This window comes from Zonotrichia leucophrys, chromosome Z (assembly GCF_028769735.1).
Source record: "Zonotrichia leucophrys gambelii isolate GWCS_2022_RI chromosome Z, RI_Zleu_2.0, whole genome shotgun sequence".
Lineage (NCBI taxonomy): Eukaryota > Metazoa > Chordata > Aves > Passeriformes > Passerellidae > Zonotrichia > Zonotrichia leucophrys.
In genome coordinates this window covers 2097596-2118573 of record NC_088200.1, presented here as the reverse complement: position 1 = coordinate 2118573, position 20978 = coordinate 2097596, and the positions used below count along the sequence as shown (strand labels likewise).

Genomic DNA, 20978 nt, shown 5'->3' with positions numbered 1-20978 from the left:
CACTGACACACGTCCTGCACTCTTCCCATTAGAAATTCCAACATTTTTTCATTTTTTGTCATTTTTTCAGGGTCCAGGTCCCATCACTGCCCTCTCTCACCCTCCTCCTTGCTCACCAATACACTTCCCCTCCATGCAGTTCTCAGGTTTCCTTGGGCTGGTGTGTGTCTGCATTCCAAGCACCAGGGTTGTGCAAACTTTCCAGCACATTCCAGGACCTCTGAGGCACTGACAGTCCCTTTTATTCCTGCATCAGTCACACATTATTGGAAGTCTCCAAGGGAAATACCTTCACAGGATTTTGCTGGTACATCTCCCACCTCCTGCACCTGAGTGTGACCCCAGGCCACAGACCTCCCTCACATCCATCCTTCCAAGCAGAAACCAACAGGTTCAGAATGGCTGGCACAAAACCCAGATGTGTGAATTTATGCAAAACTGAAGCTGGCAGTACGAAGGCCCACAGACACTATCTAAAGATGGCTTCTGTTCCTCAGAGGTCTCTTGTCCCAGGCAGAAAGTATCATGATGAGAGGAAACAACCTCAAGTGGCACCAGGGAAGGTTCAGGTTAGATATTTGGAATTATTTTTTCCTGGGAAAGATTGTCCAGGCCTGAGACAGCTGCCCAGGGCAGTGGTGCAGTCCCCATCCCTGGAGGGATTTAAAAGCCATATGGATGTGGCACCTGAGGATGTGGGTCACTGCTGGCCTTGGCTGTGCTGGGGAATGGTTGGACTCGATGATCTTAGGTAACTTTTCCAGCCTAAATGATTCTGAGATTCTGTGATTTATTCTTGAGTTTCTACTGCAAAATCTCCTCCATACACCCATTCTGTTCCTGGCATAGTCTAAATCTGAACGTAGTAACCACCCACCAAGGGAGGCTGCAGAGAGACACTGTCACACGTGAGGAATTCATTCATCACCATGGTTTTGTTTAACAAGAACAAGCATGGCTCATTAACACAAAACTGTATTTTCAATAAGGTTAATACTCCAGTAATGCATAATTACAATCTAATAATTTAACACACAGGAGCACTGTAAAACAACTGTAAAGGACTTTGATTATTACAGTTTGCAAATGGACCAGAAAAGCCATTTACCATCATTACAAAGTTGGTTCATATTGGGGGATGTAGTACATAGGAAAAGCATTGCACGCTACAGAATTAAATTCCATTTTACAGCTCTGCTAACCAACTGTAAAAAGTGGAATCTGTCCCCATGGCTTGTGAAGGATTTTTTCCATAACATTAAAAAGAAACAAAAAAATCCCCAACAAAAGTGAAATTTTGCAACTGTAGCATTAATAGGACCCTGCTGAAGACTAATTTTAAAAAGTCACAGTCTCTAAGGCATTTAATACCAGAGTTTTGTTTCTGTATCATTCTTTTTAATAACAGGATCTAATTAAAACATCTGTAAAATGCTGACAGTTTTTAATTTTATGTAAAATTTGAAAAGCAAATAACAGGATCTCTAATGAAAGACAGGCAGAGTAGTTATTATTAAGCAATGGTGATATTTTCATTTAAGAGTCTCTTCTAAATGAGCATAATCTCTACCTTTAAGTCAGAGCAGAGCAGAGCCATCAGTGAAATCACTACAAGCCACTGAGCTCTAAGGCTCTGTCTGGGCTTTATTTACTCGAGTGTTTTCAGTGCATGTTTTCAGTTTAGCTTATTCTGCAGAAGGTGACACTTTCCTGATGGCACTTTTCATCAGGTATTCTTTGAAAAGTGGAAATAAGGAAACACTGCCCTGTGTGTGTGCCTGTGATGGGCCCACATGGATCCCCTGCCCCTCACAGCCCAGGGTGGTTTCTGGTGGATGCCACGCATGCACTGATCTTGGGACTTAATTTTTGAAGCAAGTATGAAGGAAATTGTGTGAAACAGATGTTTCTTCAAGCTACCTGTTCCCTTTCTCACAACATCTGCTTCAGGATATGTTCCACTGCCTCTGGGAAATTCTCACAGGTCAAGTAGGGAGCCGGGTTAATTTTGTTTTCATCTGCTGGACGGTATTTACCTGTAACAGATTAACACAAAGTTAGTTTACCAAACTCCTTTTTTTCCCCCCTTCCTAAAATCTCTAACCTAAATTTCATGTCTTTCATTTTGAACCCAATACTCCCTGTTCTATCACTGCAGTTCCTGATGAAGAGCACCTCCCTGAAGACTCTTCTCAAGAAAAGGAGGATAACTTCCCTTCATTTTCAACATATCACACTGTGTGGCATGAGCAGCTGCCACCTCAAAGAGACCTTTCCCAGTCCATAGGTCCATCAACAACACAAACAATACCTGTCAATCCCTCCAGGTTCCACTTCCATACAAAGCAAAATTACATTTGTAATTGTTAAGGAATGTCACCAGAGCTCCTGCACAATCAGAGGTTACATCGCTGTGACTGATTTTGGCAATCCAAGGTGTGACAGTAACAGCTCCCTCTGTTCTGTGATTACTGCTCTGGATTTTTGAGTCAGAGCAAAAATTCACACCTACAAGAGCAGCTGTCCCCATCCATGACTTTGGTCAGCCTGCCATCAGCTGGGGTCTGTGCTGTGCTCTAGCCCTGCTGTCACAATGCTCTGCTTGACAAGCTGCCTCTGCCCCACCCCAGCAGGGATGTGGAAGGTGGGGGCTGGCCCCACAGCTCAGAGCCCCTTCACTTCTGGGCACACGGTGACACCACTGAAGGCACACTGTCTCCTGAAATGATCAATCCATTGAGTACTTACCTGTCCTTACCAAAATCCCACGCATGCCTGCCTGCTGGGCACCACCAACATCATCCCTGCAGTCCTGGGACACAGCAGGAGAGCAGAGGTTAGGGGGCACAGACACTTCCATAACCTTCTCTGCTTTGCACATCACTTAAAAGCAGTGACACAGAGTCAGATCTTTCAGCTACCCCATCGGTCACACTGTCACAGGAGTGGTTTTGTGTGTGCTCTCTGCCTGATCAAACAGCGACTGAAGTAAGAGAGAAAACCCCATGGATTATACACTAAATCCTGTGAACTTTCATGGAATTGTTTAGGTTGGAAAGCCCCTCTAAGACCATTGAGGCCAACCATTTCCCCAGCACTGTGCAGGCCACCAGTGACCCATGTCCCACACATCCACACAGCTTTTAAACCCCTCCAGGGATGGGGACTCCACCAATGCTCTAGGCAGCCTGTGCCAGTGCTCAAAGTCTTATTTCATGAAGATTTTTCTCTAATATCTCATCTAAACTTCCTCTGGCCCAGCCTGAGGCCGTTCCCTCTGCTCCTGTCCCTGTTCCCTGGAGCACAGCCCCGTTCCCCCCGGCTGTCCCCTCCTGTCAGGAGCTGTGCAGAGCCACAAGGGCCCCCTGAGCCTCCTTTGCTCCAGGCTCAGCCCCTTCCCAGCTCCCTCAGCCGTTCATGGGTCCTTCCCCAGCTCTGTTTTCTCTCTAGAAATGACAGTTCCATGTTCTGGATCCCCCTTTGAGGCCCTGCCTGCCCCAGAGGGCAGCACTGCAGGCCAGGCAGTGGGGAGGGTTTGTGCCCACGTACGTCTCCGATCATGACGGCCTCCTCGGGGGCACAGCCCGTGCCCCGCAGAGCCTCCAGGAAGAAAGTCTTCTCTGGCTTCCCCACCACGGTGGCTTTGGTGTCTGTTGCATACTCCAGCCCTGTCACAAAAGGTCCAGGTCCCAGACACAGGCCATCCTTCTTCTTGAAATACCTGGCTTTGTGGATCGCTATGAGAGGTGCCCCATCCAAAATCAACCTAAAGAATGAATGAATGAAGAAGAGAGCACAAAAATTCTATTAAAGGAAGTATATTTACAACTGAAGGCCTCAAGAGGCTTTCACACAGTCCCAGAATGGTTTGGGTTGGAAGGGACTTTAAAGTTGATCTCATTCCACCCCCTTCCACCATCCCAGGCTGCTCCAAGCCCCATCCAGCCTGGCCTTGGACACTGCCAGGGATCCAGGGGCAGCCACAGCTGCTCTGGGCACCCTGGGCCACGGCCTGCCCACCCTCACAGGGAACAATTTCTTACAAGTACAGGATGAATAATTTGACCTTTATATTTTAGCAATGAAGGAATTACAGTAAGAAATTACATTAAAAAAACCTCAAAGCCATTTGAGGCATTCATGTCCCTCTGAATTTCCCTGTTAACCCTGGGAGTCTGAGCAGGCTCAATTCCACAGAACCTGCAACTCATCTCTGGCTCTCCCATTTCTGTTATGTGCCCAGCAGATTTTCCTTACAGCAGACACTACATCCCCCTGTCCTGCAGCAAAGGGAAGCTGTGTAGGTGCTGCACTACAGGAATGCTCCTGGTGCACCAAGCACAGCAATTATTGCAGTCCTCCCCTCCCAAGTTTCAGTGCAACAAGCACTGAACTGCCTTCTGCACTGCCAAACATCTTCCCTTTGATTTTACACTTTCTCCAGGTAATGCAGGTCATTCCAATCTTTATCTCACCAGTGTAAAACATTAGCTGTTACTCTCAGGGCAGAAAGGAGGTTTCATTTTCCCCTCAACCCCTGATTTACAAAACAAAACAAAACAAAAACAAAAGCCTTTAAGAAAACGAAGTCTTGCTTTGCCCCTGTTGTAGGAGGCTGGCTGAGGTGAGCTGGATTCTCCTTGGAGGATGTCTGCAGAGCAGTCTGGAAGCTCTGAGTAGGGCATAAATGATATTTCATTTCACTTAATTATCGCAAAACACACCTATTGAATCAATGCATTCCAAAGCAAGCTGAACAAGAAGAGAGCTGGGTTGTGTTTCTGTGAGCAGCCAGACATGGTTCATGATGGGAGGATGCCTCTAGGACACAGAAAAATTTAATTTGACAGCATCACTACAACCACTACGTTCAGCAGTTTGCAGGAGAGATCTCACCTGAGAGAATTCTTTCAAACATGGCATCAAAATCCCACTTATAAAGGAAGAGAAATTTAGTCTCAGTCATTTCAAGTGGTGCCTGGAGAACGGCCAGACTCTGTGTATCTCGTTTTGGGACTCGTGTTGGGTTAGATTTACCTAAGTTAATGTTGGGTGTCAATGGAATAGTTGCCTACCACATAATTAGTCAGCCTGGGCTCCTCACAGTTGGTGCAGAGGAAAAGGCACTCCTAGGGCACAGTTCAACTGCCCTATTTTAAGCACTATTAGGTAAAAAAATGCCCTGAAGTGCCTCTCTTATCCCTCCAGAGCCCAGATCATCAGCACAGACACAGGAACCTGCGCTTAGATATCTGCATTTAATCAGATTCACCTCAGAGTTCTGCAATCCCGATGCAATTCCATTTTCAATGCAAATCCCAAGTGACTTAATTATTGAGCAGTAAAGGGGAAGGAATAGGGCAAGGCTCGACAAGAAGAGAATGTGCCTGTGCCCAGTGTTTCCATCAGATCTAATAGAACTGACACCAGCAAAAGTTTATCCCCCACAGAGAATGGGGGGAAACACCAGAACAAATCAGTGAGGTGTTACAGGCCAGACAGAACCCATCCTGGCTTTTTTAAAGTGTCTTGTTCTTCAGCCTGAAGCAAATGATGGATATTATTCAACAATTAATATATTTAGGACAGAAATACAAATCAATTGATGTAAGCACTGGGACAGTGAGCAAGTTAAGCTCATGCAGTTGTGAAATTAAGAGTCCACTCATGACCCCAAGTAAAATTCCAAAATCAATGCCTTTGGCAAGGCTCACTAACCAGGCAGACAGGGTCAGTTTGGGTCAACATCTGTTGATGTAACACAGAACTGGCAGCAGATGAGGACAGCATTGGCCTCTCACTCCAAGAAACCTCCCTAAGACACTGGTGGGCAGTAACTGATACTCCCTCTTCTAATTTTATGATTTAAAGACAGGTTAAGGTGTTTGGTATGAGGGTTTTCACTGGATTTCAAGGTGCAGAACTATGGTAGCCCCTATCCAGTGAGCAAAGATGGGGAAGGGCTCATTCCACACATCACCAGGGCTATGCTCACGTACAGGCTCACACCCAGAGTCTGAAAGCTGAACAGGCTTTTCAAGTTAAAATATAGTGTGGGGTCAAGTCAGAACCAGTGAGAAGAACACATGGTTCTGCACTCATGAATGGTCACAGATGGAGTGTGGCTCTGACTTACCCCTCAGCCTAGAGGCAAAAAGAGCATTAAAAATAAAATACTCAAGATCAGCTCCACAGTCCACCTGGACCAACAGGTTGTGCTGGTCATTCCTGAACAGAAGATCCTTCAGAAGATACTGTTGGATATCCTGCATTAGGCAGGTAAGGAATAATCTGCCCTGAACACTGGATTCCTTCCCTAACAGCACACAGGCTCTGCAGGCTGGGCTTTCAACACAGAATCTGCCTCTCCACTTGGAGAAAAGGAAACAGCCTCAGGCTGTGTCAGGGCAGGTACAGGTTGGACATCAGGAGGAATTTGTCCATGGAAAGCCTGGCCAGGTATTGGAAGGAGATGCCCAGGGAGGTGTTGGAGTCCCCATCCCTGGAGGTGTCCAAGGAAGGCCTGGACGCGGCACTCAGTGCTCTGGGCTGGTGACACAGTGGGTATTGGTCACAGGTTGAACTCCATGGGATGGGGGTCTTTTCCAACCCAAGTAATTCTGTGACTGCTTCCCCACATCCCTAGTTTTGTGTATTTCCCCTTGATGAATTGCTAACTTTTCCCCTCAGTGACAGCTGTGACTGCACTTCTGCATTATTTAGCCTGAAAGCTGTAAAAATGAGGTCTGGACTGCCTCAAGTTCCTGGTGGAGAACCCAAATCCCACAAGATTAGTGGCTCCCTCACAAGCTGCATAGTGTGTGATATTCCTACCACTCTTTTATTCCCAGAAAGAGGGCCCAGCAGAAGACAGCCCCCCCCCTCCAGCCCCTGCCAGGGGCTGCCTTACCGAAAGGCTTTGTTCATCATCTCGTAGTGGAAGTGCTCAGGAGCCAGTCCCACCACCACAGCATTGGGGTTATCTGTGCCAATCCCTAGGAAAGACAAGATTTCATTCACACTTAGCAGCCCACAGTCAGCAAAGTGCATTTAATCACTTTAAGGCAAAACCAAGCATTTTCAGACACAGTCATAGCACAGAGACTGCTTTTATGTCTTTTACAGATGAAGAAAGCATCTGTGGAAGAGGTACTGGTCTGTCCAGACTGTTCCATCCTCTAGGATCTGGACAGTCTTAACAGCAGCTGTGGGATAATTCTGCTACTGCTCCCACTGAAATGCAGCAGGACACAAAAATCCCTTTTTTAACTGAATGACTGCTTGCCATCTGAGAACCCCTCTCTACATACATTTATGTGCTTTGTAAGACAGTAAAGCAGGAATTCAAGTGAATCCCATTCAGTTTTTCTATTCCCTCTAGCCACAGGAAATATCTACTGACTGTTGTTCCATGCACCAGTCTGATTCTGGCAATAAAGACAGTACTGCAACAGGGCCCAAAAGCTGTTAGCCTAGATAAATTTGGGCTTTTCTGGAAGGTTTTTTTCAAGGTGGTTTAGTGCCCTTGGGAACAGCTCCACTGCAGTCCCACCCCTGGACAGAACCAGCAGTGGAAGCAGAGCAGCACCAGCAGGAGGTTTTCCCTAGTGGCATGTTATCAGCTGAGGATTTTGTTCCACCTTCAGACACACACTCTGCACCTTTAGCAGCACCACCAGAGCTCCTGGCTGGCTCAGGTCTCCTGCTGCATGTTCCTCAGGTGGCTCTGCCAGCAGAACATCCACTCAGAGGTGCCATGGTGGGTTTGTGACATCGTCCAGAAACATCTGAGCCCTTAAACCAGGAAAGGATTCCTTCATCTGCCTGTGCCCAACTTTAAGGGAGAGATTAGCCAAGAACGGCTCAATAGCAGCCATTAACTGGAATTTAAAGCACTCTCCACTGTACTTACATGTTCCAAAAGCAGCACTGGGGATATGTGAGCCAAAGCCCTTGTAGAAAAAACAAATCTAACAACCCACTCCAGACTCCAGCAATACAGATGATGAACCAATGTGACCCCAAGTTACCTGTGACTGTGCCATCTTTTACGAAATTAGCATCAGCTCCCGAAAAACTGATGGAAAGATCCCAAAACCATGGAGACTGAGCTGATTTAAATGCTGTCAGTGAAAGAGCTGCTGCCTCTGCTGTTTCTCATCCAGGAAAGCCTTCCTGGAGCACAAATATTGCTGAATATTGCTGGGGGCACATTTCTCTGGATATGCTGTTAGGTAGAACAGATTACCAGGTTTCACTGCTCTCACAGAGGTTTTTCTCCTGAACATTGACCCCTCTGAAAATTTCTGACCAGACAATGGCACCAAAATTTAACAGGAAACTCTAGATCCTGGCAAGATTACAACCTACTTAAATTACACAGCCAAAATATTTCAGTTTGTAAGGCAAGGGCAAGGCAACCCATCCAAACTTCTGCTTGCCTTGCTTTAAATAAGAAATTTTGAGTGTACAGTATACAGTTTTCAACTCTAAGTATGTTAAAAATGTGGGTATCTTTGCTACTCTTGATATCCAAGTGAGAATACATCATTTTCTGCTCCCCTGATTACTGAGGGAGGGAAATGGGAGCATCTGTCAGCAAAGCAGATTTTAACCAAGTCTTTAGGCAGGACAATTTAGAGGACTCAGGCTGATGAACCTTCTGTCACCAGTGAAGGTATCCAAGTACATGGGGTGAAACCTAAATGTTCAATATAAGATCAGCAATAATTGTCTGGAGATTTTGCATTTAATAATAATCTATTAACAAAGAAACAGCCTGCTGCGTGTGCCTACACACAGTTTTTTCTGCTCTTTATGAGTAAAACCTCTGCTGGAAGTCAGGTATTGCACAAATTGACACATCTTTGCTACAGAAAAAATCAGCACTGGTAGGTCCAATAAAGCACCAAAAACCTGGTGGATAACTATTACTTCATATTTTACACTGGAAATTAATGGAAAGCACTGAGTTTTACCTGAATTCCTGACTATCTGAAGGCCTTGGCTGCCATTCCCACTGCTCCTCAAGTAGATACAACTTCAGGCTGTTTGATGTTTGATTTAAAATGAAGAAAGGACCTTTATGACCCTGCAGCATTCCACATTTCAGGCTCCACCATGGCTGGTGGTCTGTAGACGATCGAGAGCACAACGTCTCGTTAATTGCTGTTCATTAATTAGCTGCTTCCTGAGCACCTCACCTGTGAAATCAGGCAGGGCCTTGTCATCCACCAGGAGCAGGGGCCGCACCTGCTGCTGCTCCAGGAGGTTCCTGGCTGCTGTCAGGGAGGTGAAGATCTCGTGCTCGGCGATGTCAAAGCCCAGGCGCGTCAGCCGCTCCAGCAGGTCCCTCTTGCTCTCCTTGGTGGTGTTGGTCACAAACCGCACGGTCAGCGGGGCACCACGCAGCCTGGGGGGGACACAGGGGCAAACTGGACACAGGCTCCTCCTGTTCCCACACCTCTGCTTCTCTCTGGGGCTAAAAACAGCCCCAAGGGCTGCAGATGTGTCAGAACCCAGGAAATTCTTCTTCTCGAACCCCTGCCCAGGGGGCTCCGAGACCCTGGCACAGAGCCCAAGACACCTGTGACTTTGATCTTAACCCATGATAAAAAATACCAACCTTTATATGAGGATTTACAAGCCTTATGAAACTTTAAGTAGAATGATAGTGAATTCATCACTGGGTGAAAAATAGACTTTTGGGGTTTTTAGAATGGGGGCTCAGGGTCCCAGAATGGAGGAATTTGGGCGTGCCTTGTCCTTTTCCTTCTTCTTGGCCTCCATCTTCTGGGGGATGTTGGCACTTTTGGATTGGTTTAGAGTAGAAGCTCACTGTCTAACATAGGTGATAGGTATTGGGAAGTTATTGTAAATAGTGTACACATAGTTTATAGTATAAAAAGATAACACTACCCCAAGGATGGGGCAGTGTGCCACAACCTGACCTACAAGACAGACCTCAGCAGGTCGGAGAAAGAATTTTATAGATAAGAAGCAATAAACAACCTTGAGAATGAGAAGAGCTCTGACTCCTTCTTCAACTGCCGGGCTGGGAAAAGAGACTTTGTAACACATCTTGGGGTCACTGTGACCAGCAGAGATTCCAAGACAGATGCAAAGAGCACACGTGTGACTGGTGCCACACAAAAATTTGTGTGATGTGGAACAGAGAGCAAGAATTACACCCCCCCGACCAAGTGAAGTCATCCTCCCCTCCTCTCCCTCATCTACCACAAAGATTCTTGAGGAAAAATGTGATTGCAGCTCCCTCTTCACAGCAGCAGCCAGCACATCCATGATAACTAATCTGAAAAGTCTTTTTATTCAAACTACACAATAAATAAGACAGTCCTGCTTCTTGATCAAAATTAGCAAACAAAATAAACTTGATGATGAATTCATATATGAACTCCACTGCAGGGTGAATTTCCCAGCAGCTGTGGCTCGTTCAGGAGGCTCCAGGAGCCTGTGTTACCTTGGTGGTTGTTTTATGCCAGCTTCTGCAGCCATTTCCCCCTTTCCTGAGAAACACCAGTATCACATAAAACCACATTATTGCCCTGTGCTGACAGTAAATGCTACCAAACAATCAAATAATTTTAAGTGACAGTTTCAACAGCATTCCCTTTAATTATTCCCCCACCATCACTTTCTCTGTTGCTATAGGAACAAACACAGGCATCAGGACTGTGTGGAGAACATCAGAATAAAGTTGGAGACTTGCTTTCTCCTGCCACTTCCTTCTTCACTTGTTTTACATTGACCATTCACAGGTATGAGCTGATAAAAGAGTCTCCTGGTTGATCATAAAATAAAAAATATTATGATTTTTTCCTCTCGACCTCAAAAGAGAGAGAAGGAGTTAATTTGACTGCCCTGTTTATTAATGTGTTGAAATTCCTACAAAAGTAAAAAAAAATGAGGTTGCCTACCGAGCAGAAAGAAACTTTAAAAACAGTAATAACTGAGAAAAGCATTGTCTGAATGAAATGAAAACACTGCCGAAGTTGCCTTGCTCCCTTGACCAAGCTTTTCTGTTATCCCACTTTATCTCAGCACAGATCTAAAAGATTTGATGATCAGAGCCCCAAGGAACAGCTCAGCTGAACTGATTTTGGGGTAATTCACTAGAACTCAGCTTCAGCTGTGGCTGTCTCACCTGTGAATCAGTGGAGACACCCTGAATATTGGGGGTTTTATGTCTAGAAAAGGCCCAGAAAACACAGGAAGAGCCACTGAGGAAAGCAGCAGGGGCTCAGGTGACACCAGTATCTCTGTCCAGCCTTTACCGAGCTCTCCTGGCATGAACACAGCGCAAAGGATTCAGCCGTGTGCTCACCCCACTCACCCACCCCTTTGTGCAAACAGCACTGACATAACCTCCCAGAGCAAACCCAGAAGAGAAGGGAAACTTGCCTTTTGAGGGCCTCCTGGGCGCCGGGCACAGCAGAGTCCTCGATGTGGAGGGTGCCATTGAGATCCACCAGCACGGCCTTCAGAGCGCGCCATGCCGCCATCACGCCCAGGGACAGGCCGAGGCACCTGAGACTGCTGAGGAGCTAAAAAAACCCACATAACTGATTTGGAGTGGGGTGTTTTTCCTCACAAAGACTCTGTGGAAATCAGGTGCTGTTTGTTCTTTAAGTGCATCAAAATAAAATAAAGTTGTCTGAAGGACTCAAGGGTTCTGAGGAGAGAGGAGGCCATTAGGCCTGGGATTGCTGGCGCAAGGCCTCAGCAAGTCCCGCCGACACCAACAGTAAAAATAAAGACACAGTGCTCTAAAGTGCGTCTCTAAAGCTGCATTTTGGCTGTAAAGCTCAAAATGCCCAACCAAAGTGGAAATTGTTGATTTTGTTTTTGTAAGAGTGATGCAGCCCATACCACAGCCACTCTGAGGCAGCTCAGTCAGGACTTTTTCCGATTTTTAGCCAGGAAGCTCTCAGGGCTCAGGCAAATCCAGCACCACAAAGGGTCACTCCACACTTGCAAAAGGGGCAGTTTTTCTGGTTCCACATATTCAGCCCAAACTAAAAGCCAGGATTTGAAGGGCAAAGGCACCAGGTGAACAGAGAGGTGATGTTTGAGTCCCTTGGTTAAAGATCTGTCTCCAGAAACAAACACTTCCCACTCATTTGGGCTGCGAGCACTGCATTTTACTCTATGAACAAGTCTGAGGAGCTGTTTCTCAAAAACGTCCAAGGCAGCATGATTTTCTCCTTTTCATTAGACAAGAACAATCTGAAAAGGCCGAGAGAGTTGGGATTACAGAAGAAAAGCTTTGGGGTGATCTGAATTTGGCTTTTCAGTACCTAAGGGACAATTTCCAAGTGATGGAAGGACAGCACCCAGGCAATGGCTCCCACTGCCAGAGGGCAGGGACAGATTTTGGCACATTGGGAATGAGGAATTGCTGGCTGGGAGGGTGGGCAGGCCCTGGCCCAGGGTGCCCAGAGCAGCTGTGGCTGCCCCTGGATCTCTGGCAGTGCCCAAGGCCAGGCTGGATGGGGCTGGGAGCAATCTGGGACAGTGGAACGTGTCCCTGCACATGGCAGGGGATGGCACTGGATGAGTTTTAAGGTCCCTTTATACCCAAACCACTCTGGGATCTCACAACCCTAAGAGTGACCACAATTTTGCGTCCAGCTGGTTTAGTTACATACAGCATGTAGCATGTCTGTACTTTCTAAAAAGCACACAAAGTAGTCAACACCATGACTGGAACCTGCTCTAATAGATTTCTGTCAGTTTTATCTTTGCAGACATTTTTATAAATGGTCATGCGGGCCTGGGGTCGCAGGTACGTGGCACGCACACACACACACACACACCAGGAAACTTTGATGTTCCACTACTGTTATTCCTGCTGGTTCTCTGCAATAAGAAAATAAATAAAAAGGCTTCTCTTACTGTTAAAGCCAAAGTTAAATGCTAAAGACACACAGCTGAAAACAGAACTCCATAAGAAGCTTCATCAATTTCAATGGAAATTGCTGCTATCATTATTATTATCACTATTATTATTACTGTTACTGTTTTTATTTTACTGTTACTATTTTATTTTTACCCTACATTTCCATCGGTTCTGCTGTTCACAGTCCATTTATTTGGGAAATACGGAAGTTATCAGCAGAGCCATTTTCAGCACACCCTAATGTTAAGGGAAAAGCTCATGGACCGCCAAGAAGTCCTAAAAAGCCTCCAGAACCTCAGTTTTCCTAATAACATCCCAAGGAAAACTCACCTTGTCAGGACAAAGGGACACCCCAGCCCCGGTCTCTGGGACAAGAACACGATGAACACAAGACACAACCTAAGGGAAAGAGGGATATATTCTTCATATATCTAAGAGAGATATATGTGGTAATTTATGTCCCTCGGTGGAAGGATGGGGATGGCAGAGGTGTGCCTTTCTGTCCCCCAAAACCCCCGTCTCTCGGGGATGGTACCACCCCTTCCCGCCAGCCCACAACAGACACATGGGCTGGCCCATTCCCTACTGGGGGAGTCCTAACAGCGGCGAGCTCCCCTTTCCCTGACGCCGATGGTTTCGCCCGCCCGTTCGCGGCCCAACGCGGCGGACGCGCCCACGCGGAGGAAAGGGGGGAGCAGCCATCGCGGCTCCCCCGACGCTGACCTGTTCCCGCCGCCGCCGCGCTCTGCTCGCCGCCCGCGGGGTCCTGACGGAGCCGCGCCCGCCCGTTCCCGCGCCGGACCCGCCCGCCGCAAGCGCTGCAAATAATAAACAGAGTGTAACGATTATTGCCATAAATAAATACCGACCTCAGCCCGCAGCGAGCCTGCCGCCGGTCGGCGTCCGGCAGCCGCGACAGGCAGCGCGGGGGACAGCCCGCAGGGCCCTGAGGGCGCACCGTGACATGGATATGGTTAAAAATTATATAAATTACACGCGTTCTATGCATTATATCCCTATTGTTATACCTGTTACAGCCTCTTTATCCTATGTATGTAACATGTAATCATACCCTATGTGGCTATGATCATAAATCATGTAAATGATATCCCTTATATCCTATATGGACATGTTTGTATCCGTAGCCATGCACTAAGGATATCCATAAACTTTTTTTTTTAATCTCTATATGTTTTTAATCTCTATATTATGGATATATTATGCCCTGTGTGGATATCATACATAATAATGTATTTATATATCAATATTATGATATTTATACATATCTATACACGTTATAGAAATGTTATCCATATATGGATATATTCTACCCATAATATCTCCACGGTAACTAGTATATATTTATATATAAATACATACATATGTATATGTATATGTGTATATATATGTGTATATATATATATATATATATATATATATATATATATACAGGATACTTGGAAGAAATTATTCCCATTATAGATCTACAATGTAATGTTTTAAATTAAATCCATATTATGCCCATAGTGTCCATTAAATCCATATGTCCATATATAATATAATATATATTATTATATCATAATCCACTTACTATGTCTATATGTGAATATGTTTTTATACCTATATTTATAATCCCACATTTATATCAGTTTATATATTTTGCAACATGAATTTTAACCTACAAACGCATTAATTTCATATATAGTTTTACAAGCTATTACTAGGATGCATAGACACGTAATAACTTTATGTTGCATGTTCCTTGTTTTTTGCAGTTTCAGCTGCGGCGCTGTTCTAGAGCTGATGGAAGCCATGCGAGGGGACAGCAGCAGTGTGGTTATTCCCTGGCTGTCCCTGCACTCCCTGCTCATTCCCTGCACACCTGATCCTCAGATGCTGCCCCACTTTGAATCCCAACTTTTCACCCGTCAGGTGAAGCTCATCCCAGTTTTGCCTCCAGTGCGGGATTTCCGCTGCTCCTTCTCTCCTGCCTGTGTGCCTGCAGCGCCTCTGGAAGCACAGCAAGGAGAACATCACTTTTCACCCCTGTTATTTTAAAGCTGCTGCTTGCAGTCTTTAGTACTGGCCTGTATTTCAGTGAGAACGAATTAAGTCTGGATGCAGAAATGGGGTTACACTGCTTTTCTTTCCAAAAAAATTTCATAGGAATACATAACGTTCCACACACCAAAGAGAGATCTGTGAGAACAGCTGAGCCTCAAGGCTGTACCCTTGTCACCTCTGACTGACACAAAGATCATCACAGAGAAATTACTTCTAACAGATCCACAGGTTTTAAAATACAGGGATCCTGAAGATCCTGTTCTGCCTCGGGACAGCATTGCCACGTCTCATTGGGTTTGCTACATAAACCAAAATACAGCTCCACAGCAGAGATGGTATTGCCACATGCCACAGGGATGAGGAAAAAGTTACACATTTCTTAAAAGAGCAGTAACCCTGGTATCTGGAACAGGATAGAACAGAGTTTCGAGACATCCCCACTGTACACAGAGAGAGAGAGAGAGACAGTTGGGAAAGAGAGTGCTTAACTTGGAAATTCAGGATTTATTTACAAAAATCACAAGAAAAAAGGAAACAACATAAACCTCTCCTCCTGGATGTACTTTACTCTGCAAAAACCTGTGACTGAAGATCACATTAAATGCATTTACATGTTTTACAGATTCTTCTTCATATACAACAGCATATGCTTTAGTCATCAAGACATTGGGAGAAAAGATGATTGGCTAAGCTGCTTTAAAATAATGAAACTGCCAGGTTTCCCTTGGCCTCCCCTCTTTAATTTAAAGTCAAGCACTTTAGCAGAAGCACAGATGAAGGATTCTAACTTTTCTATAAAGATACAGGAGAATCACCTCTTCAGACCTATCTCAGCAGTCTTAATTGAGACAAGACCGGTAGGAAAGCAATTAGGAGCATTCACTTCCACAGAACTGCAAAGTCACACACACAGTTGCACTTTCAAAGCTGTTAATTCAACAAATCATGATGATGACGATGATGGAGGGCAGGGGAAGGAGCAGTAACAGAAGAGGCTGCAGATTCGGGGTTTTCCCAAAGAAATACGTTTGCAAAGCACAGGGTATTCACCTCCCATGGTATTCCCCTCCCACATTTCCCAGGAAGCTCAGAATACAAACGGTTCCCCACTTTGACCACAGTGATCACCACGCAGAGTTTAATACATATTTTAAAAAGTATAATAACAATTCTTGACAGAAAAGTAACAAATACTAATCACTAATATCCCCAAAGTTAACACAGAGTTACTCAGCTTTAGGTACAGCTTTTTTTTTTTTCTTAATTTTTAAATTTTTTTTTCCTTGAATTTTGCACTGCAATTGCACCCATTTGCTACTGACTTTACCATCAGTATGAAATACTGATTTGAAGACAAAAATCCCCAATCAAAGCAGAAAAATCCAGCTTTCAATGCTAACCTGAATCAGGACTTTACCCAGCTGATTTTATCTCCCTCTATATCACAGCTGGACTTCAAACCTTTACAACAAGTATTCTTTATGACATGCTGTCAGAGCCTAATTCGTGTTCTCTTAAACAGTTCCATGGTAGTAATTGAAATGGAAACAAACACATTGTTGTTTTTCTCAATTCAAAAACAAATTGGAGAGCGTACTGAAGGAAATTCATCCCTGAGTAACAAAGCATTTAAAAGCTGCATCCCATTGCCAGTCACTGCAACATCCTATGACATTTACTCTAATAATTAATCAACACTATGAACAGGCAGCAACAGAACTGGTCACAGTCCAATGTGTTTGCAGCGTTGTTGCATTGATCCCGTGATCCTGCTTAATGAAACTGCAAGGGAACATTAGGAAATGGGATAAATAGAAATAGTGTCTTTTATTATTTTAAGTTGAATGTCAGATTGACAGCTAAACTGTGCTGGATCCCAGGGAACTCAGAGCAGTGGTGGTCAGCAACTGGCTTCTTTGGATGTCCAAAGGATTTCCACGAGGTGTCTTCAGCCAAACAGCAGGAGGAGAACGATTGTGATGGAGTTCAGGGCTATTAGTGGCACTAAAGAGGGAGAAAAACGTGAAATTAATAGTGAAAATTTTGCTTTCCACATCACAAAATGACAGAGCTTCATATTACGTTGAGAGAAGGAGCAGAACCAGTCAAAATTTTAGAAATACATTTCATTTTCCTATGTAAAGTAGGAGCCAGTGGAAGGAGACAGGCCCAAGGACATTAGTAGAAAGCAACAGCAGAAGTATTTTTTCCACAGCATGTTTTAACTTTAACCCAGAGCCTTTAGTTCTGTTTTAACTTCAACACAAGTAACTCTTTCTCCAAATGTAAGTAAACAATCTAAAATTCAGCTTACGTCCTTGGCTTTGCTGTGCTTTAGAATAAACGTTTTGGGTTTTACTCAGTGATAGGTAAGACAGGTTAAGATTTGTTACTCCCTCTCTACCATCATCTACAAAATGAATTTTTGGTGTCCTTCGTAATGAAGAACTATCAGTAACTTGCAAATTGAGTCTATTTTTCTCCCCATCTTCTGAGGCATGTAAGCCTCGCTTGCCTTTCAGAAACCCCAGAATTACATTTCCCTCACAGGTACTTGCCATAAAGTTGGATTTAGACAAAGTGACTGACACTAATTGCACACTTTGGTTGATCAGCAAACTTCCTCCCAGCTGCCAAACCCCAAGGGGAGGCAAAAGCTCAGCAGGAGAAACATAAGCCAGAGCCAGGGAGTGTTTTTGCATTTTTACCAGAATTAGGGCACTTTAGGTGAGGCCTGCACCCTCTCACAGAGAGTCCAGGCCTGGATGAAGTATAGATTAGTGCAGAAACAAGACATTACAGATTGTAATAATAATCATCATTATCATAATGGTAATAGTAAATATTGTGCCCTTACCTCTCATAACAGTTCGTATTGATCGAATGAGGTTTGTCAGCTGTGCTTTAATTCCTGGTTCCTCTCCAAATCCTCCAATCCCTTGATCGCTTCCCCAGCCAACTGGGTCACATAAAAACAGACACACACTTTAGGAAAAAAACCCCAAAACCACACAACAAACGCTGCAATTTTAGCGAGCAATCTATCCTCAATGCAGTTTATGCTAACACAGATAGATAGCCCAATTAGCCTCATTTCACAAGCATATTTTTATACAGTAAGCTGAAACTGTTAAACCTCACTTTAAGCGATGGCAAATCCATGTTTCTGTAAAGAAAACCCTCACCTTTTTAATACACCACTGTTCTCTGTGTCCCCAGACTAACAGGTGAGTTCATCTGGGCTTAAAAAATAAAACAGCTGTCAAAATAAACCCTAAACCAACTGCACCCTGTTCACAGTACTGAGAACAAAATAGCAAATAACTGCTAGGTGTGAAGTGGTGATGCTTCAGCACTGAAAAAGGGGCCACACGAGAGAAGAACGGCCAGCACAAATTCAAAAATCGAGGTGATGATTTTTCCAACTGCTGTAAAAAAAAAAAGCTAGAACTTTTGAGGAAAAAAAATTGGGGAATTTTTCTGAGTGTAGCAGAAGTCCTGAAGTTTTACGATGCCCAGACACAGCATGATGGGACCAGGGATGTGTCCAGGGATTTTTAAAACCTGCTGGCTGCAGCCCTTACCATTTTGGGAAGGAGCAGAACAAGGAGCACCTCTCAATACACCAAGCTCCACTGCCCAAGGTGTGCATTTCTTTCTCCAAAGGCCACTTTTAAGTGATTTTTGTTCTCCCTTTCTCATCTCCCCGGCACCAAACCGAGGGTGGTGGGTGAGTCCTCTTCCTGACCAGCCTTGCCAGCTGCTGCTTCCCACTGGAATGAGCCTGGAACTATATTCCCAAATCCCACGAGGCTGACAAGTGGCTTCACCCATCCCACTAGTCCCCACATCTCCCGTTTTTAACTCCAGCTGCTCGTCAGGAGAGCCAAAGAAAAGCCCAAACCCAAACCGAGCAGATTGAAACAAATCCAGCAGGGGAAAGGGATGCCCTTCTGCACTCCTGCCAACAATCCTGGCTCAGCCTGACGTGGAGAAGTCAGGATTCTCCCCACGAATGAACTCGGAAACCGTGGATCATTGGCCTTTTTTTTTCCCCCACGGCTTTGCAGATCTTTGTCGGTGGATTTTCTCTCTTTTGCAGGGCTTTGGCTTCTTTTGAAGGGCAAGGATGCCCAGCCCTGGGAATCCCACGGACAAAGAGTCGCCATCTCATCAAGAACCGGGCACGGCAAGAAAAAGGAAACCTTTGTACGACACCAACCACTCCGAGGCGCGGCACGAAGGGCCGCGAAACAGTTAAAAATGAGCAGGAAAAAAGGACACTTATAGGGAAAAAAAAAAAAAAAAAAAAAAGGAGAGACAAAGGTACGAGGAAAGCGGCTGGGAATTCATCCCCGAAGCCCAAACCCACCCCGATTCCCAAAGCCCTCCCCCGTGCGCTGCTGCTCCCGGCAGGGAGCGGCGGCGGGGCCGCGGCCACCGCGGCCACCCCCCCAGGCCGGGCGGCCCTCCCGGCTCACCGTGGCGGAGGAAGCGCTCCTCGTGCAGCACGGCCACGGCATTGACGATGAGGAGCGAGGCCTGCAGAAGCGAGTAGAGCGTGAACGCCATGGCCCGGCGGGGCGCAGCGGGGCGGCCCCGGGAGCGGCACCGGCAGCGGCAGCGGGAGCGGCGCCCGAGAGAGACGTGGCGGGACTGGGGGCGGGGCCTCGCTCACGGACGGGAGGGGCGGGGCCTGAGGGCGGAACCTCACTCAAGGGCTGTGACGGGGCGTGGCCTCTCCGCGGCTGCCGCGCGTTTGGGGCGCAGGGAGGGGGCGTGGCTTTATGAGGCGGGACAAATATGGGGCGTGGCTTGATGAGCCCGGCCCAATAGGGCGTGGTGTGGTTTGTGGAGGCGTGGCCTTCTGGCAGAGCCGTGCCCGCCCTACGGGGCGTGGTCTGGAGGGGGCGTGGCCGTCGGCTTCAGCCGCCGCGCTCGAGTCCGGGCTCGCCCGCGGATCCCTCGGGACCCCGAACCCCTCGGAGCCCCTCGGGTCCGGCCGAACCCGCGGACCTCGCAGAGCCCCGTGGATCCCTCGGCGCCCCGGAGATTCCTTGCAGCCTCTTGAGTCCGCTGGATCTATGGATCCCTCTGGTCAATGGATCACTTGGGTGCCTGTGGATCCCTCGAGTCCGTGGATCTCTCGGAACCCCGTGGGTCCCATGGAGCCCCTTGGGCCCATTGGATCCGTGGATCCCTCGCGCCCATGGATCCTTTGGAGCCCCGTGGAGCCCTCGAGTCCGTGGACCCCTCAGAACCCCGCGGGTCCCTCGGAGCTCCTTGGGTCTGTCGGGACCGTGGATCCCTCGGGTTCATGGATGCCTCGGAGCCCTGTGGTTCCATCAGAACCCCTTGGGTCCGTTGGATCCGTGAATGCCTTCAGTCCATGGATCCCTTGGAACCCCGTGGATCCCTTGGGTCCATTGGTCGTTCAGAGACCTCTGGATCCCTTGGGTCCATTGATCTGTCAGAGCCTCTTGGGTTCATTGGGTCCATGGATCCCTCGTGTCCATGGAGCCCGTGGAGCCCTGTGGATCCCTCGGGGCCATGCATCCCTCGCCTCCGCATGGGTTCCTCGGAGCCCCTTGGGTCCATCGGATCCGTGGATCCCTCGGGTCCATGGATCCCTCGGAGCCCCGTGGTTTTCTCAGGTCCGTGGGTCCTTCGGAGCGCCGTGGATTTCCCAGGTCCGTGGATCTCTCGGAGCCCCATGGTCCTCACAGCGCAGGCTGTGACGTGGGAAGCTCCGTTCGCCGTGCAGCAAGTGGCCTTTGGATTGGAGCGGGAGTAAGGCTCATCCTCCTCCTCCTCCTCCTCCTCCTCCGTCGGTGACGTGGTAACGTGGTGTCTGCTGGCAGCAGGGAGACACTGCCCGGCGTGGGGCAGCCCCGTGGCCATCCCTCATCAGCAACCCAACACAAGTAGAAATTAATAAAAAAACATAAACACTGCACATGCAAAAATACATGAGTTTATAATTATATTTATCCTT

General features: G+C 46.7%; 2 protein-coding genes across 2 annotated transcripts; both read right to left on the bottom strand.

The window, feature by feature from the left end:
• Positions 1 to 917: 917 nt before the first annotated feature.
• HDHD2 (haloacid dehalogenase like hydrolase domain containing 2) lies at positions 918 to 13691 on the bottom strand. The gene is made up of 8 exons (XM_064736856.1): positions 13643 to 13691; positions 13250 to 13318; positions 11422 to 11564; positions 9204 to 9412; positions 6911 to 6995; positions 3550 to 3766; positions 2749 to 2812; positions 918 to 2036 (listed from the first exon to the last, which is right to left on the bottom strand). Exons 3-8 carry the CDS (start codon positions 11520 to 11522, stop codon positions 1933 to 1935), a joined length of 780 nt encoding a protein of 259 aa, XP_064592926.1. The 5' UTR covers positions 11523 to 11564; positions 13250 to 13318; positions 13643 to 13691; the 3' UTR covers positions 918 to 1932.
• Positions 13692 to 16099: 2408 nt separating this feature from the next.
• Positions 16100 to 19700, bottom strand: IER3IP1 (immediate early response 3 interacting protein 1). Its single transcript, XM_064736857.1, has 3 exons — positions 19465 to 19700; positions 17841 to 17942; positions 16100 to 16987 (listed from the first exon to the last, which is right to left on the bottom strand). Exons 1-3 carry the CDS (start codon positions 19553 to 19555, stop codon positions 16932 to 16934), a joined length of 249 nt encoding a protein of 82 aa, XP_064592927.1. The 5' UTR covers positions 19556 to 19700; the 3' UTR covers positions 16100 to 16931.
• Between the last annotated feature and the right edge of the window lie 1278 nt (positions 19701 to 20978).